The 27,919-nt window shown below is 35.3% G+C and overlaps 2 protein-coding genes across 4 annotated transcripts; one reads left to right on the forward strand and one right to left on the reverse strand.

The window, feature by feature from the left end:
• Window positions 1-569: 569 nt before the first annotated feature.
• On the forward strand, window positions 570-26,921 carry LOC129952013 (hyaluronidase Tab y 2.0101-like). Of its 3 annotated transcripts, XM_056064433.1 has the most exons (6): window positions 570-1,268; window positions 1,352-1,455; window positions 25,656-25,726; window positions 25,790-26,398; window positions 26,461-26,757; window positions 26,817-26,921. In XM_056064433.1, exons 3-6 carry the CDS (start codon window positions 25,662-25,664, stop codon window positions 26,896-26,898), a joined length of 1,053 nt encoding a protein of 350 aa, XP_055920408.1. In that variant the 5' UTR covers window positions 570-1,268; window positions 1,352-1,455; window positions 25,656-25,661; the 3' UTR covers window positions 26,899-26,921. The 3 variants fall into 3 exon arrangements, with proteins under 3 accessions (XP_055920408.1, XP_055920410.1, XP_055920409.1); XM_056064435.1 differs by lacking the exons at window positions 570-1,268; window positions 1,352-1,455 and adding an exon at window positions 11,200-11,324; XM_056064434.1 differs by lacking the exons at window positions 570-1,268; window positions 1,352-1,455 and adding an exon at window positions 25,404-25,442.
• Window positions 22,639-24,996, reverse strand: LOC129950636 (uncharacterized). The gene has a single exon (XM_056062563.1). It carries the CDS (start codon window positions 24,994-24,996, stop codon window positions 22,639-22,641), a length of 2,358 nt encoding a protein of 785 aa, XP_055918538.1.
• Window positions 26,922-27,919: the final 998 nt, after the last annotated feature.

The raw sequence follows: 27,919 nt of genomic DNA on the forward strand, positions 1-27,919 counted from the left end.
TAATCTGAAACTTGAAAAATTAATAAGAATTTAAAAAAACTTCCAGTAGGTACAAAATATTTGTTCTACTTACAGATGATTAGAGAGTTCCAAGAAATTAGAGTTGTCTCGGATATTCTTGCGCAGTCGAGGCATTCTTACTTTTTTTTTGTAATTTTCGTTTTCTTCAAAAAGCAAATCTATGCTGCTTATCGTTTTGGTTTATTTTGCATTTTTATTAAATATGAAAATCATCAATTAACGAACAGTTTTTTTTGAAATTTCATGAGTTAACGTTTATTTATGCCTGTTATTTTTTTGTATGGTAGCACTGAATTTCGAACTCGGCCAACCGTGGTATATCGAATGTGTTAGTTCGCTAATGAAAATATCTCACTTCGAACGTTCGATTCGCCAACCATAATAGGGGTATATTAATTTAAATATGCACATATTAATAAAACTTCTTTTGAATACTACTTCCTAAACTTAACGACCATATGTACCTACCTGTTCATTAAAGCTCACTATTTAATTCGTTCGCGGATAAATCTTAGTATTTGCAACAAAAAAGAACGACTTACTGAATTACTCAATTAAAAAAAAGATCAACTAAAAGATAATTAAATTTATAAAAATATTGAACTTTCTTATCAATAAAGTTTTGATGTGTTTTTGTTTTGAAAAATAGAAAAAATTGCTTGACATAAACCTAGGTCTCCACTATATAAACATAAAAATATATTTGCGGACGAAATTAATCATTATGTACGAATGGCTCTTTAAACTTCCAATTTGAGTAAATTAGTCTCAACGTCTGCGGGATCTGTGAAACAAAGTTTACTCACACCATGCTTCAGTATGTTAGGACCGCTTAACAAACCGATACGTCTTTAAGTTTCGCAGTTGTTTTTACCATACTACTTTAGTATACTAGCAGCCAATGTGAACTTTAAGTTTTAATAGATCTCTAGTGTGAAGTTAGACAAGTGAAGTCGGTTCGATGCTAGCTCTTGATCTAGAATAAAACAAGACTGAGAAAGAAGCCACTTCTTGATGTTTATTTGTTAGCTAGAACCTCGGTCTTTATCTTACACACTAAGAGATAAAGGCCGAATATTTCGTTTGCTCATGTATCCCCTATATGCAAAAATTATCATGAATCTTTATGTAGCTGATTAATAAAAACCGTTTTGATTTTGAGTTCACTTGTTTGTTTTCTTGTTTGTGTTTATTGTTTCTTATTGATAAGAAGCTTTTTACCCTAATTAAAATATTTTATTTATTTAGTAAGTGTGGCTTGTAGAATCTTCAGTCAATATTTAATTACATCACTATAAATATTTTTGTATGTTGTTTATTTTATGTCCAGAATCAAAATTGAGTTTGTGTTAAACTGTATTAATGTGAACACGCGGTACGTTGTGCAGAAGAAATGGAAAATTTACATATAAAACAGCTGCTAACATTAAAAATGTAAGAAAATCACAAATAAAACAGTTTAAAGTAAATGCATAACATGGCTAGTTAAAAACAGAATAGATCCAAGTGACATTTTGCTATTGTTGATATAAGACCAAAACGAGTTTCATTGAACATTAGTATTCGTTTACAATTTTTTGTTTGCATGATGGATTTTTATAGAACTCAGTCTTTCCTGAAAAAATAATTTTTAACACAAAACAGACATTCAGAAGGATGTCTAATATCGCTTGGCTTTATTTTGCACAAACTAAGTCGGAGGCAGAGAAGTCCTAAAATTAATTTATTTTAGTTTTTGAGAAGATGTAACGTGGTACTCTGTTTTCAACTAGTTATAAATGCATATATCGCCGTATAATATATTTATTTATGATTTTGAATTCTAACAAAAGCTTTGTTTTCAATTTGCGATTATTACAAATAATAGCTATATGTATGTAGGTACATAAATACATAAATATGAGTTTATTAAGGATTTTATTTCATGTTTGAAATTCCGTATGTTAGTATTTATACATAAAACACGTAATATGTCGTAGACACTATAGCCAGACCCGGATCAATAGGGGGCTAAGAGGGCTGCAGCCCCTGGCCCACGGAAACGAGGGCCCCATCCCATTAAGAAATTTAAACCGTAAAACCACGATATTCAAATATACAAATCAAACAATCAAATAATCCTCCCCCTCTAACTATCGTCCAATAGCACTCACGTCAATTCTTTCGAAGGTCATGGAAACGCTGATTAATTATCAGCTTAAGAAATATCTTGAAGAACGGAAGCTTCTTAATGACCGTAATGATCTCATGGTTTATCTCACCGAACAGTGGAACAAATCTTTACATCGCTTTGGAGAAAGTAAGCACTTGATATTTCAAAAGCATTTGATAGAGTTTGTTACCAAGCTCTCTTATCAAAAATGCGTGCATTTGGTATTGATGAATCCCTTCTTCGTTGGGTTACAAATTACCTTTCAGCCCGTTCAATTCAAATAGGACGGGTTCAAATCTGATATTCACAAAATACCCGCTGGTGTGCCCAGGGCTCCGTTTTGTCTCCGACGCTCTTCCTTATTTTTATAAATGATGATATTGTCTGAAACTTCTAACCCACTAAATTGTTTCGCGAATGACAGTACGCTCAGCTTTTCATATTCGTTTTTATATTCCCATCCTAGTCTTTCGGATGTGGAACTTCAACGGCAGCGCATTATAGGCTCATTAAATTCTGATGTTGACACCATTGTACAATGGGGAATCAAAAACCTTGTAGAATTTAATGCTTCGAAAACTCAATGCTGTCTCCTGTCGATAAAGAGTAATTCACCCCCGATGCCGCTATCCTCATGCCTTTCGTTGTTCTACCGATATTTTTATAAACGATGTTCTGAGGATTAGCCAGTTGCATTTCTCCCCTTAAACAATTCAGCCGTAATACTCGTACTTCTGGGAATGCATATCAGTTTAACCTTGAGCTCAATATCGGACGTACTGTCAAGTATAGGGATTCTTTTTTAACCGCACATCGCGAATGTGGAATGCTTTACCTATCTCTGGTTTTCCCTATCATTTTGATATTCAAAACTTTAAGACCAATGTGCATCGGTATCTCCTCTTTAGTTCTTCCCTTTTTTCCTAAAGCTCGCACTGTGTTTAAACATGTTAAGGGTATTAATAACCCCTTGAATGCCCGTTTATCATAAAAAAAATAAACCCCAAACATAAAAACCAAAATTAGTTGACCCCACAAAATCCAAACACGATAGCAATATACCCAAAAACGTTAAACCCATATAGCCCAACTCGAAATTAATCCCATAAACTTTAAACCCGAAACCCTCCCGTGTGCAAAATTCAACTTTACTCGAATTACGCTCATCTAAAAATTAATGTTCGAATTAATGGTGTTCGAATTGAAATATTTAAAAAAAAATTAAAGATTAATTAAAAGAATAAAAAATATGTACCGATCTTCGATGTTGGATGAAAATTTGTTATCTGTAACTCGTTTAGCAATCGAATCCGAATTATTAAGATCGATTGAGTTTAATGATTTGATTCAAGATTTTGTAAAAATTAAATTGAGAAAAAAATTGTGTTTAATAATCATTATTTATAATGTATACTTACTCATTCAATCTAGTAAATCCTAATTACTACATAATTTGTTACTTTTAATTTTTAGAATTTTGAATAATCAAAAAGAAATGGTCTGACGGTTTTGAGTTCATGGTATTTGGATTGATTACAAATTGGGTTATGTGGTTGTAACGCTTTTGGGTTTACGATTGCAAAATTAACACATTTAATTTTTCTAAAAGTTAAAAAGAGCCCCTGATGAATAATTATGTAGCTCCGGGTATCAAAAATTCTTACTCTTATCGGGGGTTGGAGCACTTGGGGGATAGCTTTAGTTATTGAGTTGGCTGGCTTGGGTTTTAGGACGCTCTGGGTTATGAGGGGTTGGCTTGCTTAGGTTTTATATCTTTTTAGGGGGCCTCAAATTTGAATTAGCTCCGGGCCCTTATTTTCTTTAACCTGGGCCTGACTATAGCCTCTACATTGACTTGAAATTCTGATTTGCGAAAATCCTAAGTTTAAATTGTCGACAAAGAACCAGGGTCGGGGGAAAAATTGCCAAAAATCCTAAGCTAAAATTTTTGTTTCAATATACATTTCGTTGATAAGTGTTTTTTTATTTAATAGCAGGACACACTAAACGAGTTTTGTATGACAAAGACACAGTGGGAGCATTAAAAAGAGAGGGAAGGGTTGATAAGGAGGTGTCGGTGTAAATAATCTCTGTACTTCATAGAATTTTTGCTCAAGGGTATGATGAAGCGCGAGTATTACTGTTAAATCGCCTAAGGAGAGGAATGCAAGCTCAACTGGCTTTTTCACTAGACAATAGTCCTTTAAAATAATGGTAAAAAAGCGTTACACAAGAAACTGTACGACTTTGCTCGAGTGACGTAATCGAGTTGATGATGCTAATTTTACAAATAATTTAAAAAAAATATTCTTTGAATACTTACTTTGAATAGTAAGTTACTGGAGGTACATATACAGGTTTTGAAGATTGTAGCCAGATCAGACGGACACACATTTTTTGCATCGTCTCCAGGGGCGGATTTAGAGATTCAGAGGCCTCCGGGCAATAAAGGAGCAGAGGCCCCCTAGAAAAAAGAAAAAGAACTATCTGGAATTAGATTTTAGGGTTAACGAACGGAACCTTTCGAGCTTTTTTCGCCGAAAAATCGTTGACGATTTCGTTAAAATCCAATTCTCGGAGTAAACGCTTTCAATGCTCGATTCGAAGCCTATTTTATTTAATCTTCATTTTCGAGAATGCGCGCTCTCCAGTGCAATTTGTTACCATCAAAACCAAATAGATTCCCAACAATTTCGAGGTTTGGTAATGTAGCTTTGAAATTTTGATTTTCGAAAATTTGGTAGTAAAATAGTTCCGGTTGATCTTTTTGTATGAGTCAATCAAAGACACAAATTGAACCAACTCATTACCAAGACTAGGCTCTAAATCATCCGGATACACTTTCACCAATGCCTCTGCTGCAGCGTGTAAATTTTCAGCATCCATCTTCTCCATTTAATTTAGAAATCCTTATCTCGAACGTACAGCTTCATATTCATGCAATCTTTCAGTAAGAGAAACGGATAGCTGGCCAATCACTGGGATAAAGGCGGGTAATTTGTATTTTTCCTTGGTCAAATTTGAGTCTTGTGCTTTCGCGTAATCGAGTGGATTCAACCTCACATTTTTCTGGTGCGGATGCTTCCTCGTATTTATCAAAATCATTTCGTTTGGATCCCACAAATGATTTCAATGGTTCTAGTGTTCGCATTGCCGATTCAAGAATCATTTTAGGTCTTGCAACATCTTGTTTGTAGAGTTGAATCGCTCCAAGATATCGTTCCAAAATGTTGCAATCAGAATGTTGCAAACAAAGCGGTTTTGAGACCACTCATATTCTGTAGAAGGTGCGTTGCTTTATTCCTCACGATGTCTTTTTGCTCTTTATTGAAGATATGCTGGTTAGAGCTTCTCCGATTTCCGTATAGCTGTTGACTAAGGCTTTCGTAGCTTCAGATCGACAAGACCAACGAGTTTTGCAGAGATTTTTCAAGACTAAAAACTGACCGCTTTTCTTCTCCGATAATTTCTCAATCAGAATTCGCTCTTAAGTGGCTGTGAAAAACATGTACAAATTCTGCACGAAATCAAAGAATTGAACAGCCGATTGACAAGAGCTAGCAGCTGCCTTTCCCAGCAAAAAAAAATACAAATCAAAGGAAAAGGGGCTTCCACCCCGTTGCCCTCCTCTCAATCCGGCCCTGATCGTCTCAAAAAAACCTAGACATCTTGCTGATGCACATATCGTGGATATCGAGATTATCAGTTGTGTTGATAGTGGCAAGGAGAGTATTTCTCACTTTAACAATACAGGACAGCATTGCGTTTTGGAAGCATTGAACTTAACACGGTTTCCTATTCCCTATTGTACAATGCTGTGTAGTTCGAATTTTAATGAGCTTACCATATTTCGTCGTTGCAGTTCCACCATACCGCTATTTATAATTAAGGATCGGCCTTATGACCGAGATATAAGCCAGTGTGTAGTGCGGGGCTGTAGGCGCCATTTATTACCAATGGCCTTTTTGCAGGAGAACAGGGCTACTGTGGCCTTGTTTATTCTCTCTTAAATATAAGGTTTCCAACTTAATTTCTTATCCAAAATGAGACCCAAGTATTTTGCTTGTTCAGAGAATTTAAGTGGTACACCGTTTATGAGGGGAGGGTCAATGAGTGGGACTTTTTATTTCCTTATGAAGAGGACAAGGTCGGTTTTTTGTGGGTTAAAGCCTAGTCCACACCGATTTGCATGTCTGGTGAGCTTATTAAAAGCGTTTTGTAAGAGTTCTTTTGGTATTTTGGAATGTTTACCCGTTACTGCAACATCGTCCGCATAAGCAAACACTCTGTATTCCAAAACCTTGTGGCGTACCTCTGCTGATACCCTTTGTGCAGTAAAATCGCCTAGTTTTGAATTATTAATCCTGCTTATCAGCATTTGATTAATCAATTCGCTGATCGACTTATCTACCTTCAGAGATGTCAATACACGTGCAATTGCAGATGTGTCGACATTGTTACAGATTAAAATCTTACAGGTCTACCAAATAATTTTGATTGACCAATTTAGCAGTGAAAATAAGATGGTTTTATGTCTTCTAATACACAAGGAAACTGATAATTACTTATCTGGACACAATCGTTCTTAATTATGAATGTTATTCAGAAGGAAACGTATTTGAGAAAATACTGGGGCCCTACTATGTGACTCGATTCTACAATGAAATTGCTCGAATTCGAAAAATTAGCACTATGTATCTATTTGACTACTTCCGAACGAAGGAGAATCGAATAGTTCTAGTAGTGCCAACTATATTCTTATGAACGTTCGAATAAACGAGGAACTACGTAACTCGAAAATAGAATTCAAAACAAGGCAAAATCGAAAATAATCACTCTACATCAAATGTGTTTGCGAGCGAAGTTTTTTTTTATCAAAATGTAAGTAAAATGTTGAATATGAGTTCCATCTACCACCCCAATTACACCGGGAATTCGGGCTTTCGTTTCTATTCCACATTCATTTCAAAATTCATCATCAGCGGGCACATGACTTTTTTTATTGAACTTTGGCAAGTTTGGTAACCTCCTGTTGCCAAAGAATTAATGCTGTTGATAACTTAATGATAATCGGAACAGCATTTTGATTTCTGCTAGTAGTCATGTCGGATAATATGGTGTTAAGTAAGTACATAAATTCGTCTTTAGAGAGAAGATAGCTCTTAATAAAACTAAAACAAAAGTAAATATTTTTCATTAAGAATGCGTTCAATTATTGTAACGTGTATAAAGGGCAATTTTTTAAAAGCTATAGGAAAGTTCTCCAAACGAAGCACATAAAATTCACAAAAATGCATGAAATCTTGAATGTATAGTACGGTCCATATAATTTAATGTTTGAAGATTATTTCATGCAAATGTCGACCTTGGTTGCGCCTCAAATGGTCCATCCGCTTAATCCAATTTTTGTATAATATTTCCAACATTTCGGCTGATATCTCACTATAAATGCTTAAAGGCGTTAAATCGCACGATCTAGGCGGCCAATTGACAGCTGTGTGGCATGTGGCACCGTCTTGTTGAAAACACATGTCATGCAAATCAAGCTCTTGCATTTTGGGCAAAAAAAAGTTGGATATCATCTCACGGTAGGGCTCACCATTCACAGTTACGTTACGATTAGCATTATTTTTGTAAAAGTACCGTCCAATAATGCCACCAGCCCATAGACCGCACCAAACTGTCACTTTTTCTGGGTGCATTTGTAGCTCTTGCAATGTTCTGGCTGATATTCACTACAAAACCGACAATTCTGCTTCTTTACGTACCCATTGAGCCAAAAATTATCTTCATCGAACGAACGAGAATTTGTCGATAAAAAAGGTGATCTTCGGCCAACTTTCCATTTGCAGTAGGTAGTTCGGCTTCAATTCTTGCACCAGCTGTATTTTGAAAAGTATCACACCTTAATCCTTCCGCAAAATTTTACACGTTGTAGGCTCCATTGCTGCGAACTGCGACGAATCGATAATTGATGGTCATCATTAAAACTAGCCGATAAAGCTGCGATGTTTTCTTTAGTTCACACTTAACGTAAGCCTGTTGGTGGTTTAATGTCCAACAATGTAAATTTAGTGCGAAATTTAGTTACAATAGCCCGAATAACTGCTTCAGTATGTCGATTAAAGTGACCATAAAATGAAAGAAGCGCGCGATGAACTTTCTTAACAGAGCACGCATTTTGGTAGTAAAATTTAATAATTTGCAAGCGTTGTTCGTTTGTAAGACCAAACTGAAGATGTTTGGCATTGAAAAAAAAACACGAAATGTGTGTCAGCTGTTTAAAAAGTGTTGTCAAAAAGATAATAGCTAAAAAATCATCCTTTATCTGTAACATTTGGATAGCCTCATGTATTGTTTTTTCTTGTTGAGAACCTTTTTTGAGAGCTCTTTGATTTTAATCCAAAAAATTATGCATTAGCTTTCATGGTGAGAGCAAGAGTTTCTGATATCAAGAGAGCGTTCGCCATTTTTTAAGCTAACGGGACCTTTTATGCTTGTTTTGTATGCGTCCGTTTAAAAATGAATTTATTTTTTGTAACAATAGAATAGCCTCATCTTACATTCTTAGTTATTTAAAGCGAAAACAAGTGGCGCGATCATCGGAAAGCTATCAGGAAAGAAAATCGGTTTATTTTTTGTGGAAATAACATTGTTTTCTTTTAAAATGGATAGAAAAAAATCTTTAAGTGCAACGGAAATTGCTAAAATACAGGTCTATCATGAACAAAACTTTTCTAATCGCGCTATAGCCAAGAAAATTAATCGAAGTCCAAAAGTATAGAACAGCTATTTTAGAGATCCATTGTCTTATGGAAAAAATTACAAAGGCCGTACCTCAACTGTTAACTTTCAAGTCGTGATAAACGGAAGATTATAAGTTTAGCATCGAATTCAACCGATTCTCTTAGTAAGATCAGGTACAAAGCTGGGGTAGAAGTGAGCCGAATGACGATTAGTAGAGTTATTAAGAGTGCCGGACACCTTAAGCGCCAAAAAATGAAAAAAAAAACACCACTTAACAAAGTGCGAAAACAACAGCGGCTAAATTTTGCAAGATCGCACATGGCTTGGAATACTGATGGAAGTAGTCACTTAAACGATTGGAGAAAAGTGATATTTTCTGATGAAAAGAAATTCAATGGGTGCGACGGATACAATTATTATTTTCATGATTTGAGGAAGGAAAAGCTGTTTTTGGACCGTCACCACATCCGAGAGGGAGGCGTTATGGTGTGGGAAGTCATATCATATTATGGAACCATTGATTTGGTTTTTGTGAACTGCAGAATGACTGCACCTTATTATAAAACTGTACTGGAAATGGCTTTACCTCAATTTCAAGATATTTTTGGACCGGCACCGATTATTTTCCAGCAGGACAACGCGCCAATTCACACCGATGGAATATTTAAAGCTTGGTTACAGGGCCAAAATATAGAACAACTTTCCTGGCCACCCTACTCACCAGATTTGAACATCATTGAAAATGTGTGGGGTTGGTTGACACGAAAGGTGTATGAAGGCGGGAAGCAATACAAGAACAAAAGAAGAGCTTTTTGAAGGCATAAAAGTGGCCTGGGCCAGTATTTCCCTTGACCTTCTAAAATCATTGTATGATTCATTAAAAGACCGCATTTTTGATGTTATTCAAAATAAGGGAGGTTATACAAAATATTAAAATAATTTAATAAATAAAGAAAAATATTTTTATTAGCACAAAAATAATACTCTTTTTTATTTTAAATAAGAAACACAAAGTGATTCTATTCTAATGTTACAAAAAAAGTAACATTTTAGTGCATCCAAACGAAATAGTCTCAGACATTTTCTGCTAGCTATTCAAAGTTATTTGAAATATCTCTCAATCTGAAGAACTAATCTCTACCTTTCAACATAACATATAATTTTATATGTCCACATCAAAAAGCAACAAAAAACTGCTGATATTAAAAACAGGCACGTGTGAGGCTATTCAAATGTTACGGACTGTATGTACAAACCTTTTCTCACTCACCTTACTCCTTATTTTTAAATTATCTCATTCTTCTATTATTGACTCGTACCGTTCTTCATTTCCTTGCAAATTAAACCAAATTCCCCCGGTTTCCATTATTGTTATAATTTTTCTTGTCCAAAAATTTGATGTTTTTAAATTACTTAAAAATGACAGTTACTTTTGATACGTGTCGTATTGTTTATTGCCAAGAGTTATAGATTTTTTTATTCATTTAAACAAATTCTTAATTTAATCAAGAACTTTTATTTATTTATTTTTTGTTGGCACTTTGTTTGATAAATTCTAATTTCAAGTAATTTTTTTAGACTGATCATTGAAAGTAAAAATGTAGACTTTTTATTTATATCTCATTTGTTGCATCTGTAGGTTAAAATGGATGTTTTTGGTACTAACCTATCTTACCTGCAGATACGGCAAATGAGATAGGTTGAAACCAAAAACACCACTATTCGAAGACGGTGGAAACAGGGTTCGACCCGATTTTTTTGACACCAAACAACGCAACCTGAAATGGTAGTTTTAAGGGCGAATGGCTCCCAAAAAGTCTAGACGCCCAGTGGTTTTTTTATTTGTGATCTTCATTTTATTTCCTACACATTAATGTCTAGTATTTACCCTCATCTTAAGAGAAAGAAAACCTTACGTCAGTCGCCTTCTATACTTTAAGTACATATTTTGAGACTCCAACAATAATTTCATCAAGGTCATGTAAACTTTATAATTGATTTTATTGCACGGAAGTAAAATAGTATTAACTTTAATTTCATTGTTATTTTTTATTTTTAAACAAAAATTCAAGCTCAGGGAAACATTAACCTGAAACCTCCCAACTAACTAACCGCGGAAATATTAACCAACTATGCCAAGGCTACCCGCATGTAGCTTACACATTAACGTTTTGATGAATAATTATTAAATGTATCAGCAATCAAAACATGTATTAAACCGATTGCATAAACTACTTAGTAATACATTACTTTAGGATATATAGATTGTATGTACCTTTAATAGAGCACCAGAAGCTTTTCTTTCCTACAGATGTTTACCTATGTATACATAAATCATTAAATTTAGTTTCTATTTAAGAGTTTTGTATAAGAGATTGTGAACTGCAGTTTTTGGGCGATTTAAGTAAGTAATAATATAAGAGGTGTTCAAAACACGGCCAAAACACAAATTTGGTAGAATCTTGTAAGGCTTTTCTAAAAATATGAGAGAGTTGTGAGTGGATTCGAAGTGATTTTTTGACATTTTTACTTTTGGAGAAATATTGGTATCGGAATTTGTAATCGGTGTAAAAAGTACCTTAATTAACTTTATCAGACTTATCAAATTTTATAAATTTCATAATTGTACAAAAATTGCTTTGATAACAGCTGGAAGAAAAAAAAAAACAAAATTAAAAAAAACTTTACTACTAATAGTAATGAATTGTTTCACTTTCATGGAATATCTATTTTGTAGTTTTAATTTCCGTTAAGTTCTTTAATAATGTTAATATCATGAATAATTCAAGTTTCCCTCCTCGAGTGCCAAGCCGAACATGTAAAAAATCATAAAAACCGCGAGATCTGCACGCTTTTTAGCCCCTAAGTGATTTTAACCCTCAAGTACATTTTTGTTAAATTAAAAAATTGTATTAAATTAACTTCAATTAAAACCCAATATAGTGTATGGAAATTTAAATTATTCGAGAGTAAATCAGTTTTTTGTTGTTCAAATGGTAGACATGTGCATTTAAGAGGACACAAGCGTCCACAGGATTTTCTTAAAACCAACCTCTGTCTATCAACTCCTACTCTCACCTCCCCATGGTGAACATCGGGTGATTAGTACCTCAACTGGAGATTGGGTTCCAACCCCAGTGGAAAGTTGTTGGGGGCAGCAAACGAGAGAGGTGGGGAGAGGTGTTTCCACTAAGGCACCTCTCCTTATCCAGACGGGAGCGGATGAATTCCCGAGATGGAATCAACCGTGGCGTCTACAGTTCCAGTAAGGTTGAACTACTTATAGGGCTTCTTCGACTTATTCGGAGCCCAGGCCTGTAAGGAGCGGTTTTATCCGGCTCCCCATCCTTGGAGTTATACTTAGAATCTGGCCCTCCAGGTTGGGGGTTGTGCGTCGGGGTGACTTCCTGGCCACGTAAAAGCTTTCATAGTGGCGAAGCACCAACAAGCCTCGGATACGGACGGATTTACTGTTGACAACCAACGCAAACGAATAAAGGTCAACGAACTTCGAATATGCACGTGGAATGTTAGGTCCCTTAACAGACCTCGTGCAGCCGAAGAATAAGCGGAGGCCCTAGAACGATATAATGCAGATATCACCGCCATCCAGGAAATGCGATAAGTTTATGAACAGGTAAAACGAAATTCACAGGTGCATAAACCTAGAACCGAAGGAAGGCTGCAAAGACGAAAGTGGAAACATCATAGTGGAACCGCAGTCAATGCTGAGGATATGGAAGGACCACTTCTGCAGACTGTATAACGGCGACGAAGAACTGAATTCCGCTGTCAGGCAGGATGATCCATTCAATATAGACGACGAAAGCCAACAATCCCGTCCTCCCGACTTAGACGAAGTAAAGATTGCCATATCTAAGTTGAAGTCTAATAAAGCCGCTGGAGCAGATTGCTTGAATGCCGAGCTCTTTAATGCAGCTGGAGATAAGTTGGTCAGGAGCATGCACCAACTTATCTGTAAGATATGGTCGGAAGAAAGCATGCCATATGAATGGAATCTCAGTATTGTTTTGCCCGATCCTGAAAAAAAGAGACCCTTTAAACTGCACCAACTATAGAGGAATAAGTCTACTTAACATCGCCTATAAAATCTTCTATGCCGTAATATGTGAACGTCTAAAGCCCATCGTCAACAACCTGATAGGTCCTTATAAGTGTGGTTTTAGACCAGGAAAGTCCACAGTTGATCAAATATTCACATTGCGGCAGATCCCGGAAAGAACTCAAGAACACCAAATCGACACCCACCATCTTTTCATCGATTTCAAGGCCGCATATGACAGCATCTACAGGAACGAGCTGTATAGAGCCATGTCTAGTTTTGGCATCCCTGCGAAACTCGTCCGTTTGTGCAGGATGACCATGGACAATTCACGCTGCTCCATAAGGGTTGGAAACAACTTAACAGAACCCTTCGATGTCAAAAAAGATTTAGACAAGGTGATGCGCTGTCATGTGATTTTTTTAACATCGTGCTTGAAAGAATAGTGCAGAGCTCACACGTCAACACTAGAGGCACTATCTTTCAAAAGTCTATCCAATTACTGGCATATGCTGATGACATTGACATAATCAGAAGAACTCAGCGTGACGTCAATGGGGCTTTTGTGAGTATTGAGGCAAAGGCGGCAAAAATTGGTTTAACGGTTAATGAGGGCAAAACAAAGTATGTACATGCTGTCGTCTAAAAAGGACATACAACACCGACGTTTTGATCAAAACGTCACAATCGACAGACGTAACTTTGAGGTAGTCAAGGACTTCGTCTACCTAGGCTCCGCTGTAAACGCAGAAAACAACACCAGCGCTGAGATCAAACGAAGAATAACTCTTGCTAACCGCTGTTTCTTTGGACTAAGAAAGCAATTGAATGGTAAAGTCCTCTCTCGAGGGACCAAAGTGTTGCTATATAAGACCCTTATCATCCCCGTCCTGCTATACGGTGCAGAAGCATGGACCATGACAAAAGCGGATGAAAGCACCTTGGGTCGCTTCGAGAGAAAAGTTCATCGTGTGATCTACGGTCCCGTATGCATCGAAGGGGAGTGGAGGAGAAGATGGAACGACGAACTGTACGGCCTGTACAGCGACGTAGACTTAGCCAGAAGAGTAAAAGTCCAACGACTAAGATGGCTGGGTCACGTAGAGCGTAGAGCACCCACAGGACAGCGCAGTAGAGGAAGACCACGGATCAGGTGGCGCGCACAAGTGGAAGGTGACCTCACCCAACTTGGAGCGCTAATCTGGAGGCATCTAGCTAGGGACCGAGCTAGATGGAGAAGTTTGTTGGGTGAGGCCCTAGTTCACACAGGACTGTAGCGCCACCTTAAGTAAGTAAGTAAATCAGCCCTTCAAAGAGTGCAATGGAAATGATTAAAAGTTTCTCAATTGAAAGTACAACCTTTTCGGACCACATGCCGCTAGTTTTAGGTCTTAAAGCTTATGAAGATACACAAAGTTCCCCCAGTTAATTGTTGCTTCCAATAGAAGTGCTCAATACATGAACAGAATTGACGAAGTTGCTGTGCAAAAACTCTTGCCTTTGGATAGTGTTGAAACACGATGCAACTCCTTAAAAGAGTGTATCTATGCAGCATATGGCACCCCTATTAATAAAAATGTCAAGTTTGAGCGAAAGAAACCCTGGTTTGATATGGATTGTCATAAAGCTCGAAAATCTTCACTTAAGCTACTTAACATTTACAGAAAATATAACCTCGATGCAGGTAGAAAAAACTATTGTGAAGCAAATAAGAAGTAGAAAGCCCTATATGTAAAGAAAAACAAAGATCGTACTACCAATGCATTTTCAGTCAACTTGCAAGTATTAACACAGCACACGCGGTAATCCTTCTAATACTGGAACCCAAATTACAGCTTCTCATGTCATATTTCAAAAACTCCCTTTATTCAGACCGATTAAGCAGCGGAGAATATTCCTGTGAAACAAATCTAGTTGAAATACCTGAACTTGATCACCCAATTGATTTAAATGAAGGAAAGATTGCGATTGAATCTTCAAAAGAAAACAAAGCTCCGGGTATATACATACGTCATTCCATATGATTATACTTTGCATACTTTGCTGACAAGAATCTACGGAACAGAAACAATACAAACATCCTTCAAAAAATCAATTATCTTTCCGCTTTTCAAAAAAGGTGACGCTAGTCTTGTATCTAACTATCGTGGGCTTCCATTTTTAGATACCCTCTACAAATTATTCACCTCAGTTCTCCTAAACCGCCTCACTACTTGGATCGAAAACAACAATGTACTCAACCAATTCCAGGCTGCATATCGAAAAGATTATAGTACCATTGATCAGATTTTCAATCTTTCATGCCTTATTCAGCTGCAACTAAGCCAGAAAAGCTGCGTTCGACAATATTAACAGACAAGCTCTTATTCACAAACTTATAACATTAGGCATCTCGACGAAAATGGTTAAAATTATCAAACTATTATACCAAGATACAGTTGCCGCCGTATTGGATGAAAGTATTACCTTTAATTTCTTTAGAACAAGCAAAGGCGTTCTGAGCGCACTGCTTTTTGTCTTGTTGTTAAATGAGTACATGTGGAAAGAATCGGTATAAATGTTCTTTTGTATGCTGATGATATTGTAATTTTGGCTGAGAGTCCATCTTTACTTCAAACAATTATAAAAAAGTTCAGCAGCTATTGCGATAAATGGAACCTTGAAGTTAATCTTGAGAAATCTGAAATTGTTATTTTTAGGAATGGAAAAATGGAATTTTAAAGGTGTAGAAGTAAAAATAACAAACCAATATAAATATCTTGGCGTCGTCTTTACCTATAAACCTGGTCTAAGTTCCTAAAAAGTTAATTAGTGCCACATTCAGCAAAGTTTAAAGTCCATGACTCAGCCGCCAGGTCAATTATGTATTACTGTGTTCAAGTATGGGGGTACAGAGAGTAAATACAATGTGAAAAGCTTCAAAGGTTTTTCGTCAAAAGATGTTTCAACCTTCCAGATAATACACCAAACTACGTTATAAACATTGAAACCGGTCTTCCAAAAGCGTTTCTTACTACCCTTGAAATACATTTGAAATATTTGCAAAAAGTTTTAAGTCTACCCAGCTCTAGATTACCACGCATACTTTCATCCGCAGTACTTCCCAAAAATAGTTATTGGGCCCAGTAATGGTCAGGCCTTTTCCGCGTGACTGGCATCGTTGTCAACTATGAATCAACTAATTTTGATTGGAAACATGCCCACAACATGCTTTTGATTAAACTGAAAGAACAACAGTGGAAAGATTCTATCGAACGTGCTTTACAATCACAATTTCCCGACGTCCCGACCCAACTATTTTAATGACTCAAATTCGCGAGAAATGATAAGAATGATCTTAAGAACAAAGTGTGGATTACTTAACTTGAATGCTAGGGCATTTCAGCATGATACTGTTGGCTTATGCACAATGTGTAATCTTGATGCAGCTGAGAACACCTACCACTTCGTCTGCATCTGTCCTATTTTCAATTCATATCAGAGATTATTTTTAGGAGCTTAAACAAAAAATCAAGCCGATTTTTTTCAAATACTAAACGGCAAATGTTATTTAAATCTATACAAATTCTTAAAATATGTTAATGAATATAATATTTAAAGTAAATTCAAGCTAAGCAAAAATTTAAATAATAAAACCTTAACCTAACAGACAACTTTAACAAGTTATTGTCCTAACTAATTTTGAACACCGGCATTATCTTTTTTTTTTATAACCACTTTTTTAAGAAAATAAAATGTATTTATCCATCTATCTATCTATAATATTGATATCATACACTGTATTTCATAAATTTAAGTTTCAGCGTTTCAGTTACTGTACATATATTGCCGTTTTTTTTGTCAACTCTAAATATTACGAGCTGCAAAGTAGTTATCAAGGAGAAGGATTTCGATGTTTTAGAACCAGCCCAACTGAACTGAAAAAAATTGGAATAGGTTTGAAGGCCTGCCCATATTACGGCAAGAATACTGCAATGTCCCAAAAACAGAAAGAATATTGGTCATTCGTAAAAATCATGAGGAATTCTTAATTGGTTCCTGTACTTGGTGTCAATGGGCAGGTTCATACAGCAGAAGGGAGTTCATTTGCAGTCAACTGCATTTTTTGAAGGTACATTTTGACCAAGTCAACTATGTAGTTAGTTTTTCAAGTGTCATAAACTTTAAACTCAGAACTTAACTTCCCTAACTTTTACCTTCAATTTACCGTACAAAAACTACCAAAAACATTATTGCATACAAAATAGTCCTCAGGCAAACTACAAGTCCATTACAATTTGCATTTCGTATTGTTAAGGAATATTACTTATTTCTTTTCCAATTTGACGAGAAACCCTTCTACACAAAATATAAAATGAAAATGGGCGAAAAATAAATAAATGATAGTGGAACAAAGTTCAACTTTCAGTTAATTAAAAAACATAATCGATTGTCATTCTGACATAAGTTGACTTAACTTCATAATTAGGGAGATTTTTCTTGACTAACTTTCCAGTCAAATTTCCAATAAAGTTGCCTTAATTGAAAGACAATTGCTTGGCAGCTGGCCAATCAGATGCTAGAAACTTGCCTTACTTTCAAGTCTCTTATGTTGCCTGAACCTGCCCAATGAAACTTCTTTAGTTAGCTCTATTGATAAAGCTAACTTGTTTGCAAGGCAATTCACCGAAAAATCTTCCTTACCAAGTCATGTCATGGTTCCCCTAGTTCTTGAACGCGTGAACGATTCTATGGGACCAATCTTTTTTCGAACTGAAAATGTGGCGAGAGTTTTAAAAGATCTGAACATTCATAAATCCGCTGGTCTGGATGCTATTATTCTAAAGAGATGTGCTTCCACTCTAGTAAGACCAATGCATTAACTTTTCCATCTATCCTATTCTTTTGGGCGAACAGCATTTGTTCATCCAATACCAAGAAAAGGCGAATATTCTTCACCCTCAAATTATCGACCCATAGCACTAACGTAATTTCTCTCTTAGGTCATGGAAACGCTGATTTATTATCAGCTTAAGAAATAAGGAACGAAAGCTTCTTAATGACCAGCAGTACGGCTTTCGTAGCAGTAGGTCCACTGTTGATCTTATTGTTCATCTCACCGAACAGTAAAAAAAATCTTAACATCATTTTGGAGAAAGTAAGATTATCACACTTAAAATTTCAAATTCATTTGATAAAGTCTGGCATCTTGCTCTCTTATCTAAAATACGTGCTTTTGGTAAAAACGAATATCTTCTTCGTTGGATTAGAAATGTTCTTTTAGGTTTGAAACCCATAATATAAATGCTGATGTGCCCAGGGCTCCATTTTGTCTTTTACCCCTTTCCTCTTTTTTATAAATGATCTCCTGTCTTCTCCTACTAATTTAATAGATTGTTGCGGTGACGATAGCACTCTTAACTTTTCATATTCGTTTCCAGACTCATAACCCTAAGTAGAGCTATATAGTGATTTTTGTAGGGCTACGTCGATTTTTTGAGATGTCTCATTCAATCTTCTATGACTTGTCGCATTTGCGTCAGATTCACTGACTTGTCCTCGGATTATTAATATAAAATAATTGATTTCGTCGCTTCTTTTTTTTTTACTGCTATTGGGCAGGTTTAGGCAACACTTCATTTGGGACTTCATTTGCAGTCAACTTCATTCTTTGAACGTAAATTTTGCCAATGCAACTAGTTAGTTTTTCAAATTCAGAACTTTTCTTAACAAATCCCTTCTTTATGACTGAATCACAAACACGCTTCAGCTTCTGCTTCGTCTGCTTTTTCTTTTATTTCATCCCTCCAAAGAGCAAATATTTTGTTTGTTGACATTTTATAACTATTGAGCCGTCAGACAAAGCAAATGTTCAGATAATTGAACTAGAGTTTCCGTTTGGAGTCACATTACGTTCTTTTCGTTACGATTGTCAAACGAAACGTGAGGCTGAAGCTTTTGTGATAGAATGCATTGAATTCCTATGGCTGATCTCGTAAACGTCAGGTGAAGCCGAAGCTGAATCGTGTTTGTGATTCAGCCATTAAGTTCATAGTACAAAAAGTACCAACAAAATTACTGTCTTCAAAACACTTCTCAGTCAAGGTACAAGTCCACCACGATTTGTATTTTGTATTATTATTATTTATATAAATTCTTTATTTGACTAAAACTCAAAATACATTTGAAAAATTATATAAGAACATTAGCATGGCAAAAAATATATTTGCCGTCTGCCTGAAAATTGACATTTATCGAGAATAAAAAAAAGAAAGTTTAAGATTTTAGTAAGTTTATAAATAGATATGTAGACAATTGAATAAATAAATTGATATTAAATAAGCATAATGTCCATTGTCCATGTTTATAATATATATTTCCTCTTTACATCTTAGATAATGATACATAAATATACATGTAAGTTTGTTGCCATCTTATTCACAAACTTAGCCACCATAATAACTACTTTTGCCAGGTCTCTTCTACTGTCTCGACACTTTGCTAAAACACTGTACATATTTGCATCTAGTATTTAGGATCTTATTTTTCAATATTAATATTTTATTATTTTATTCTAATTTTCAATCGTATGTAAATTGTTCAATAAGAAGTATCAAAGATATCAAAGCCGACATAATTGTTGATTTAGGTATGTTTATTAATATTATTCTTGTTATTATGTTTTTGTTAATAATGTTTTTATTTGTTAATTTAATTATAAAATATAGTTCTTTACTGCATCAACTTGTATCTTTATCAAATTATTGGAACCATTTTTATTTCATCATTGAAGTTTCAAGCCAAACAGTTGAGACATACAATCAAATTATTGGAATCATTCTTATTCCATTATCGAAGTTTCAAGCCAAACAGTTGAAACTAACATACATATATTTAAACATTTAATATTACTCTAAAAAACTGTTTCTGTAATCTAAGGCATGATCATCTTCGATTTCATTTCGATTGCAGAGGTTTCACCTGGGATTATCATTTCTGTGAGGTTTGTAATTCAGATTTAGCATCTCAGTTCATGCTTTAAACAAAGTACCTATTTGATTTGCAGAAAGATTACTATTAAAATAGTTGTTTTTTTGACCTTTGCATTACTTTTATTATGTAATCGGCATTAAATTTAAGATTTTTTAGAAAAATCGGTGGGATCCCTGATTCCACATGTATAGCGTAAGTTGGTGTATAGTTTGGAAGTTTAAATATTCGTTTAAAAAAGAAGCGTTGCACTATTTCAAATTCATCAAGATCTTGGCATAGCATAAGCATGCGTTTATAGTAACTTAAAAAACTCTAAATTTAGCTGAGATGTCTATATACTTATTGCAGAAGATTTTGTTCCATATAAGGTTTATTGCAGTTTTTGCCGATAAGCATTTTTCCTTAACATGGTTCCTGAAATCTAGATTGCTACAAAATAGAACACCTAAATACTTAAATTGGTTAACCACCTCGTATTTTGTATTGTAAAGAAATATTAGTTATTTCTTTTCCAAATTGACAAGGAAGCCTTTTACAGAAAGCATTAAATAAATTTGTCCAGAAAATAAATAAATCATAGAGTAGTAAAGTTCAGCTCAGTTGAATGAAAAAACATTATCAACTTAATAGTTAGGGACATTTTTTTTACTAACTTTCCAGTCAACTTTCCATTAAAGTTGTCTTAATTGGAAGGTTATTTTTTGGCAGCTGGCCAATCAGATAGTAGAGACTTGCCTAACTTTCAAGTCCCTTATGTTGTCTGATCATTGAACCTGCCCAATACTGACTGATTTTCGACAAGCATTGCTATTTATTAAAATTAGTTATTTGTACGATTTTCTATAAGTATTGTGCAAAAATAAAGAATGTATGATTTAAGCAAACAAAATAAGTAAAGGGTGATTTTTTTGAGGTTAGGATTTTCATGCATTAGTATTTGACAGACCACGCGGGATTTCAGACATGGTGTCTAACAGAAAGATGCTCAGTACGCTTTTTGACATTTCATCATGAATAGACTTACTAACGAGCAACGCTTGCAAATCATTGAATTTTTTTACCAAAATCAGTGTTCGGTTCGAAATGTGTTTCGCGCCTTACGTCCGATTTATGGTCTACATAATCGACCAAGTGAGCAAACAATTAATGCGATTGTGACCAAGTTTCGCACTCAGTTTACTTTATTGGGCATTAAACCAACCACACGAATGCGTACAGTGCGTACAGAAGAGAATATTGCGTCTGTTTCTGAGAGTGTTGCTGAAGACCGTGAAATGTCGATTGTCGCCGTTCGCAGCAATTGGGTTTGTGTTTTCGACCACATGGAAGATTTTACGCAAAGATCTTGGTGTAAAACCGTATAAAATACAGCTCGTGCAAGAACTAAAGCCGAACGATCTGCCACAACGTCGAATTTTCAGTGAATGGGCCCTAGAAAAGTTGGCAGAAAATCCGCTTTTTTATCGACAAATTTTGTTCAGCGATGAGGCTCATTTCTGGTTGAATGGCTACGTAAATAAGCAAAATTGCCGCATTTGGAGTGAAGAGCAACCAGAAGCCGTTCAAGAACTGCCCATGCATCCCGAAAAATGCACTGTTTGGTGTGGTTTGTACGCTGGTGGAATCATTGGACCGTATTTTTTCAAAGATGCTGTTGGACGCAACGTTACGGTGAATGGCGATCGCTGTCGTTCAATGCTAACAAACTTTTTGTTGCCAAAAATGGAAGAACTGAACTTGGTTGACATGTGGTTTCAACAAGATGGCGCTACATGCCACACAGCTCACGATTCTATGGCCATTTTGAGGGAAAACTTCGGAGAACAATTCATCTCAAGGAATGGACCGGTAAGTTGGCCACCAAGATCATGCGATTTGACGCCTTTAGACTATTTTTTGTGGGGCTACGTCAAGTCTAAATTCTACACAAATAAGCCAGCAACTATTCCAGCTTTGGAAGACAACATTTCCGAAGAAATTCGGGCTATTCCGGCCGAAATGCTCGAAAAAGTTACCCAAAATTGGACTTTCCGAATGGACCACCTAAGACGCAGCCGCGGTCAACATTTAAATGAAATTATCTTCAAAAAGTAAATGTCATGGACCAATCTAACGTTTCAAATAAAGAATTTTATGCGTTTTTTTTTTTTAAAGTTCTCAAGCTCTTAAAAAATCACCGTTTACATATGTAGATGTTTCATCTAATCGTTGAACACAATCGACTCTGCTTGACTAAAGCTTTCGGTTATGTGAAACAACTTTATTACTTTCTTCTGAATCATCTCCGTTTTCATAGACTTTTTCAACTTGCCTATGTTTGGTGGAGCAAACGTCTCTGTTCTGTCTTTGAAATACTCGTACGAAAGTAGGATTTTCAATTTGAATATTTATTTTATTTTATTTTATTTTATTTTCAAAGGATACAATATAAATAAATTTACATTGTCCGGGTTATAACGCCGGGGTATACTATGCCCATATGGCGGTTACTGATAATACAATTTTCTTAAGGTTTATATATTAATATTTCAAATACATATATTTTTATCTATATAAGTTAAATATATACATAAATTATTATTTTTTATTTACAATTTTTAATATTAAATATAATGGATTTATTAATTTAATACATGAGTAGTTGTTACATTAGAAGAGTGTGTAAAGATAATGATATTATATTTTAAATTTGAATGTTATGCTTTGCTAACAGCGGAAACAATTTTGAAGTACTGGGATGTACTGAAGGATCTAATAATTCTTTGATGCTGGGAACGTTTCCCATGAAATGTTCCTTTGTTATTCTGCAGCATTGCAAAATATGTTTAACTGTTAGTAGTTCTCTGCAAAAGTTGCATAATGGTGGGTCTTCTTTTTTAAAGAGATGCGATTTGTTAAACATAGTGTGGCCTAGTCTCAATCGTGAAATCTGTACTGCTTGATATCGTTTTAAGTCTTTGTTATAGGTTACAGGTGATAAATTTGGCTTATGTGTTCTCAAAAATGATTTTGATTGATTCCAACGATTCTCTGATTCCTCTTGAATAATCTTGAAAGAATGAATCCATATGGAGTTTGCAAATGGTGGTATTTTGTATTCTAGAGGCATTATAATTGCTTGGCGTGCACCAGCGTCTGCTTTTTCATTCCCTGGAATTCCTACATGTCCTGGTGACCATATTAAATGAATGCGTGGACATTCTGAACAGAGATGGGCTCTTAGAGCTTGAATGATTGGCACTTGATTTTTGTTGTTTTTAATAGCCAGAATTGCGCTGAGAGAGTCACTGCAGATAGCTGTTTTGACAGTTAAATTTAGGGCATATTTGAACGCTTCCACTATTGCCATTACTTCACCAGTATACGAATTTTGGTCAGGGATGGTAAGTTGTTGGAGTAAAACTTTGTTGTTGGTACTGTCAAGCCTATAAACGCAGTATCCGGTTACACCATCTTTACAGGATGCGTCCGTGTATAGAACGCAACCAAAATTGACAGTTTCTATTATTTCAGCAAACTTTTGTCTAAAGACTTCATTTGGTGTACTTTCTTTTGAAGATTCTCTTAAGGAAATATTTATAAGATATCTAGGAAACAGCCAAGGAGGAGTTTGGTCATCATAATTGTGAATTTCAGGTATGTTTATTTTCGAAGCTTTGATGTTGCGAATTGAACTGAAGATGGCACATTTGTTCTTTGAGGTTTCGACTTGAAACCAACCTGATTTGCAAATATCATGCAGAGCATGTTTTGTATTTACAATACTTTTAGAAAAAAGTTTATTTTGCGCTATAACTTTCATATTTGTAAAGCTGGAGATATTGGCCTCGGCAAGTAAAGCTTCGATGGGAGTTGAAGGTAATGCTCCTAAAGCAGTTCTAAGCACAGCATTTATTTTTACTTGTACCTTCTGGTCGTTTTGCTTAGTCCATTGAGAATATACAGTAAAGCCGTGTTGGATAGCTCCTATTATAAGCGTTTTTGCTATATCGATTGCAGTGTTTATGTGAGGTCCCTTGTACTTACTGCAAATTATTTTAAGCAAGTTATTTGTTTTACCGAGCTTTTGCGATATAATTTTTTCATGAGAATGCCATTTCCAAGTTTTAGTACAGGCTAGTCCTAAGATTTTGGCTTTGTTCAGAAGAGAAATGCTAGTGAGCCCAATATTTACATCAGTGTTCATACAATTGTGTTTTCTACAAACATGTAAAGCATCCATTTTATTTATTGGCATTTTTGCTCCAGATTCATCACACCATTCAAGTGCTTTTGATACTGTCGAGTTTAAAGTGTTTTTGACTTCATCTGGTTTTCCCGATGCTAAGACGAAAATATTGTCAGCATAGGTAAGTATGGTTTTTGTCTGTACCAGCTCAGACTGAAGTGTTTCAAGGAGTGGATTAACATAAGCGTTATATAACACGGTAGAGATTGGTGAACCTTGCGGAATTCCATTTTGGATGGAAGTAGCAGTTGAAAGGTGTCCATTTATCTTCACGATGATTGTTCTATTTGACATAAAAGAAGAAATTACCTGAAGTAGTTGCTTGTTGATTCCCCAGTTTTTTAATTGATTAATCACTCCATAAGTAGTAACCCTTTCAAACGCTTTCTCCAAATCCATGGACAAAAGAACAGAATGGTGACGTAAGGCTAACTCTGCGTGCACTGCATGGTCTAGCATGTGAAGCAAAGTGTGGGTGCCTCTTCCTGGTCTAAAGCCGTGTTGACCGCTGTTAAGATGCTTTTCTTGAGTCCATTTGAGCCTGTTCCCTATTATTTTCTCGAATAATTTGGACAGTACTGAAAGAAGGGATATTGGACGGTAGCTGTCTAAGGAGTTCTGGTTGTCATTGGGCTTAGGAATCGGAATTAAATGAGCTTTCTTCCATTCATGTGGATAAACACCTTCTTTCATAATATTATTATATAACCTAACTAGCCTGAGTATTACTTCCACGGGTAGATATTTAAGCATTTTGAAAGAAATTTTGTCGGCGCCGGGAGTTGTACCTTTGGTTCCGCTTAGTGATTCCATTACATCGTTAATTGTGATCGGGTTTATTTTTGTGTCAAGCTCATAGTTAAGTACTTCTTTAACACTGTTTTTTAGTCTTAGAACATTATCCGGAAAATTATTATCGGCACTATAGCCAGCCCATTTGTTTGCAAAGTGTTGGGCTATTTTACATGGATCTTAGACCAATTTGAATATTGTTTGTACAAAAATGATATGACAATTTCAAATAACTTATTGAAGTTGACTATAAACTAAGATATTATGTTGCTTAAAGCAGCTGCAAAATTAAACAATAGTCTTTGTTTGCCTTTAAAAATTTGTATTACAATATTTTATTTGTTGTATTTATTTGTTTGTCTTTTTTTCGTTGACAAATACAAACTGTATCCAATTAATATAAATAGTTGTATAGTAACAAATTTCAACGAGTAAGCAACTTGTCTAATTGAAAACCAGATCTATAGGTAGTCAAGCTATTTTGTAGATAGCTTACACCCTTTATCGTAGTAGTCCCTTAAACAGGAACAAGTCTTAAACAACACAAATAACTGTCGCCTTGTTGCAATAAATATGTGAAATAAATAATAATAACTAAGTTTATATTATGAAGACTACAAATATCTGTTTTAAAGTTCACATATTTAAAGAGACCATAAAAATTTGTATTTTTATTCCAGATAGTGATGGATTTCGCAACATGGCTTTTTGGGTCCTTGATGTTCTATTTTTGGATATGCACCGGCGCAAGGTATACAAATTTTGTGTTTATCCGAATAATACTGACATTGTTTTCTTATATTCTTTGTAATAGTGATTTCAAGTTTTATTGGAATATTCCATCTTTTATGTGCAAAAAATATCAAATTACATTTGATAGATTGCTAACGGAATATGGAATAATTCAAAATCAAAACGATTCGTTTCGAGGAGACAAAATATCAATTCTCTATGATCCTGGTAATTTTCCTGCAATTTTGCAGAACACCTCTTCAAAGGAATTTGTATATCGAAACCACGGGGTACCGCAGGAAGGCAATTTGTCAGCGCATTTGGAACTTTTTGAAAAGCAGCTGGCAGAGCTCATACCGGATTCCAATTTTTCGGGCATTGCAATAATAGATTTTGAATCTTGGAGGCCAATCTACAGGCAAAATTTCGGAGTGCTCAAGCCATATAAGGCTCTTTCAATGCAAATTGAACAGAAAAAGCATCCCCGATGGTCGAAAGCACAAGTTGAAAAAGAGGCAGAGTCTAACTTTGAAATTGGTGCTAAGGTTTTTATGATCAACACTTTGCTGACGGCTAAAAAAATGCGTCCATATGGTAAATGGGGATACTATGCATTTCCATATTGCTTTAATAATGGGAACGGGTTCAATCCGGAGCAATGTGCCAAAGGTGTTCATGATGAAAATAATATGTGAGTTTGCTGCCACACTCATTTCTTATACAAACATTATGTTAACGAAAAACTAAATTAAGGATCCAATGGATGTTCCAATCTTCAGATGTAATTTATCCCTCTGTATACTTGCAAGAGCGAATTCCACCCTTTAATCGAATACCATTTGTAAGGGGAAGGGTAAGCGAAGCTTTGCGTGTAGCCAAAATGAGCGATGAAAAGGTACGGCCGCAAGTTCTGGTTTATCACAGATATGTGTTTACGGATACTCTGAGACAAATCGATGCTGCCACCACTTTTAACATTTTTCAGGAAATAAAACAGAACGGAGCAGATGGAATAGTTTTGTGGGGTAGCTCGTATGATCTTGATACAAAGTAAATAAGTGTAATATTTTGATATTTTCCTTCTGATTTTGTCTTAAATTTCTTTATAGAGCGAAATGTCAACAGTTCCAAATATATTTGAAAGAAAAGTTGGGACCTGCTGTACGTTTGGCTAGTCATCTTGGTATTTGAATAATAAATAAATATTTAAGTTTGATGTGTATTTTATTTTTGTAAGAAGGACTTTTGTTTACAAAATTTCAAAAATATTTCTATGAAAGAAATAAATTGACAAAAATAATCGTTGGACAAAATTCTCTCCAAAACAAAAAAATTGTCCAATGAAGTCATGATCTGGGGGCCTAGTATGTATTTTGATTCTGCTTTCTATTCTATTCGAAAGTCAGTTCCGATTCTACTTTCGAGCAAATAGCTTGTTTATTCAGTTTTAACTAGCTTTTCTTAGTCCTCTATTTGACTTCTTTTTGCCAAGGAAACTAACTTCTTTTCAGACTGTAACCTTTTCTGTATTCTTGCGGGCTACACCCTAAATAAATAAGATGGCGCAACAGTCCATTGAGAACTAGGGCCTAGTTACTTAAAACTCTCAACCATCAATGCGTGCGAGTAATATTGCCAGGGATGGAGGGGACCTACAGTTTTAAGCCAAGTTCAAACGGCTAATTTGAGAAAGCACATTTCATGACAAGAATAACTCTTGGTACCCTTGAAAAAATTTTAGATGGCACAGGCAGAGATTGAACCAAAGACCTCTTGCATGACATTCCAACGCACTAACCAACACGTCACGAGCTACACCCAGCTTGGGCATTTTATTCAAAGCCTATCGAGAGCGCTCTGTTAACTGAAAAAAGAAACAAAAACCAAGCACTCTGATATGTTTGAGCTTAAAAAGAAACACATATCTTTTTTTGACAGCTCAGTTCTCTGCTTGGAGCTTAAACAGAAAGACGCCGTATATTGTCAAATGTCTTATGCAATGACATCTGTAATTTTAGAAGTTGCCGACAACGGATAATAATAATGACGATTTAAATGACAGCTTTGAAAAACTAATATTAAGTAAAGACAATTGAAAGGTCTTTTCAAGAAACAATAAGTGTAACGGATATGTTTCATGCTAAAGATATTTGCTGTATATTTGGTCATAGAAAAATTCCTGATCATTTGAATTAATTCAATGTATTGGTGA

Source organism: Eupeodes corollae, chromosome 3, assembly GCF_945859685.1.
Source record: "Eupeodes corollae chromosome 3, idEupCoro1.1, whole genome shotgun sequence".
Lineage (NCBI taxonomy): Eukaryota > Metazoa > Arthropoda > Insecta > Diptera > Syrphidae > Eupeodes > Eupeodes corollae.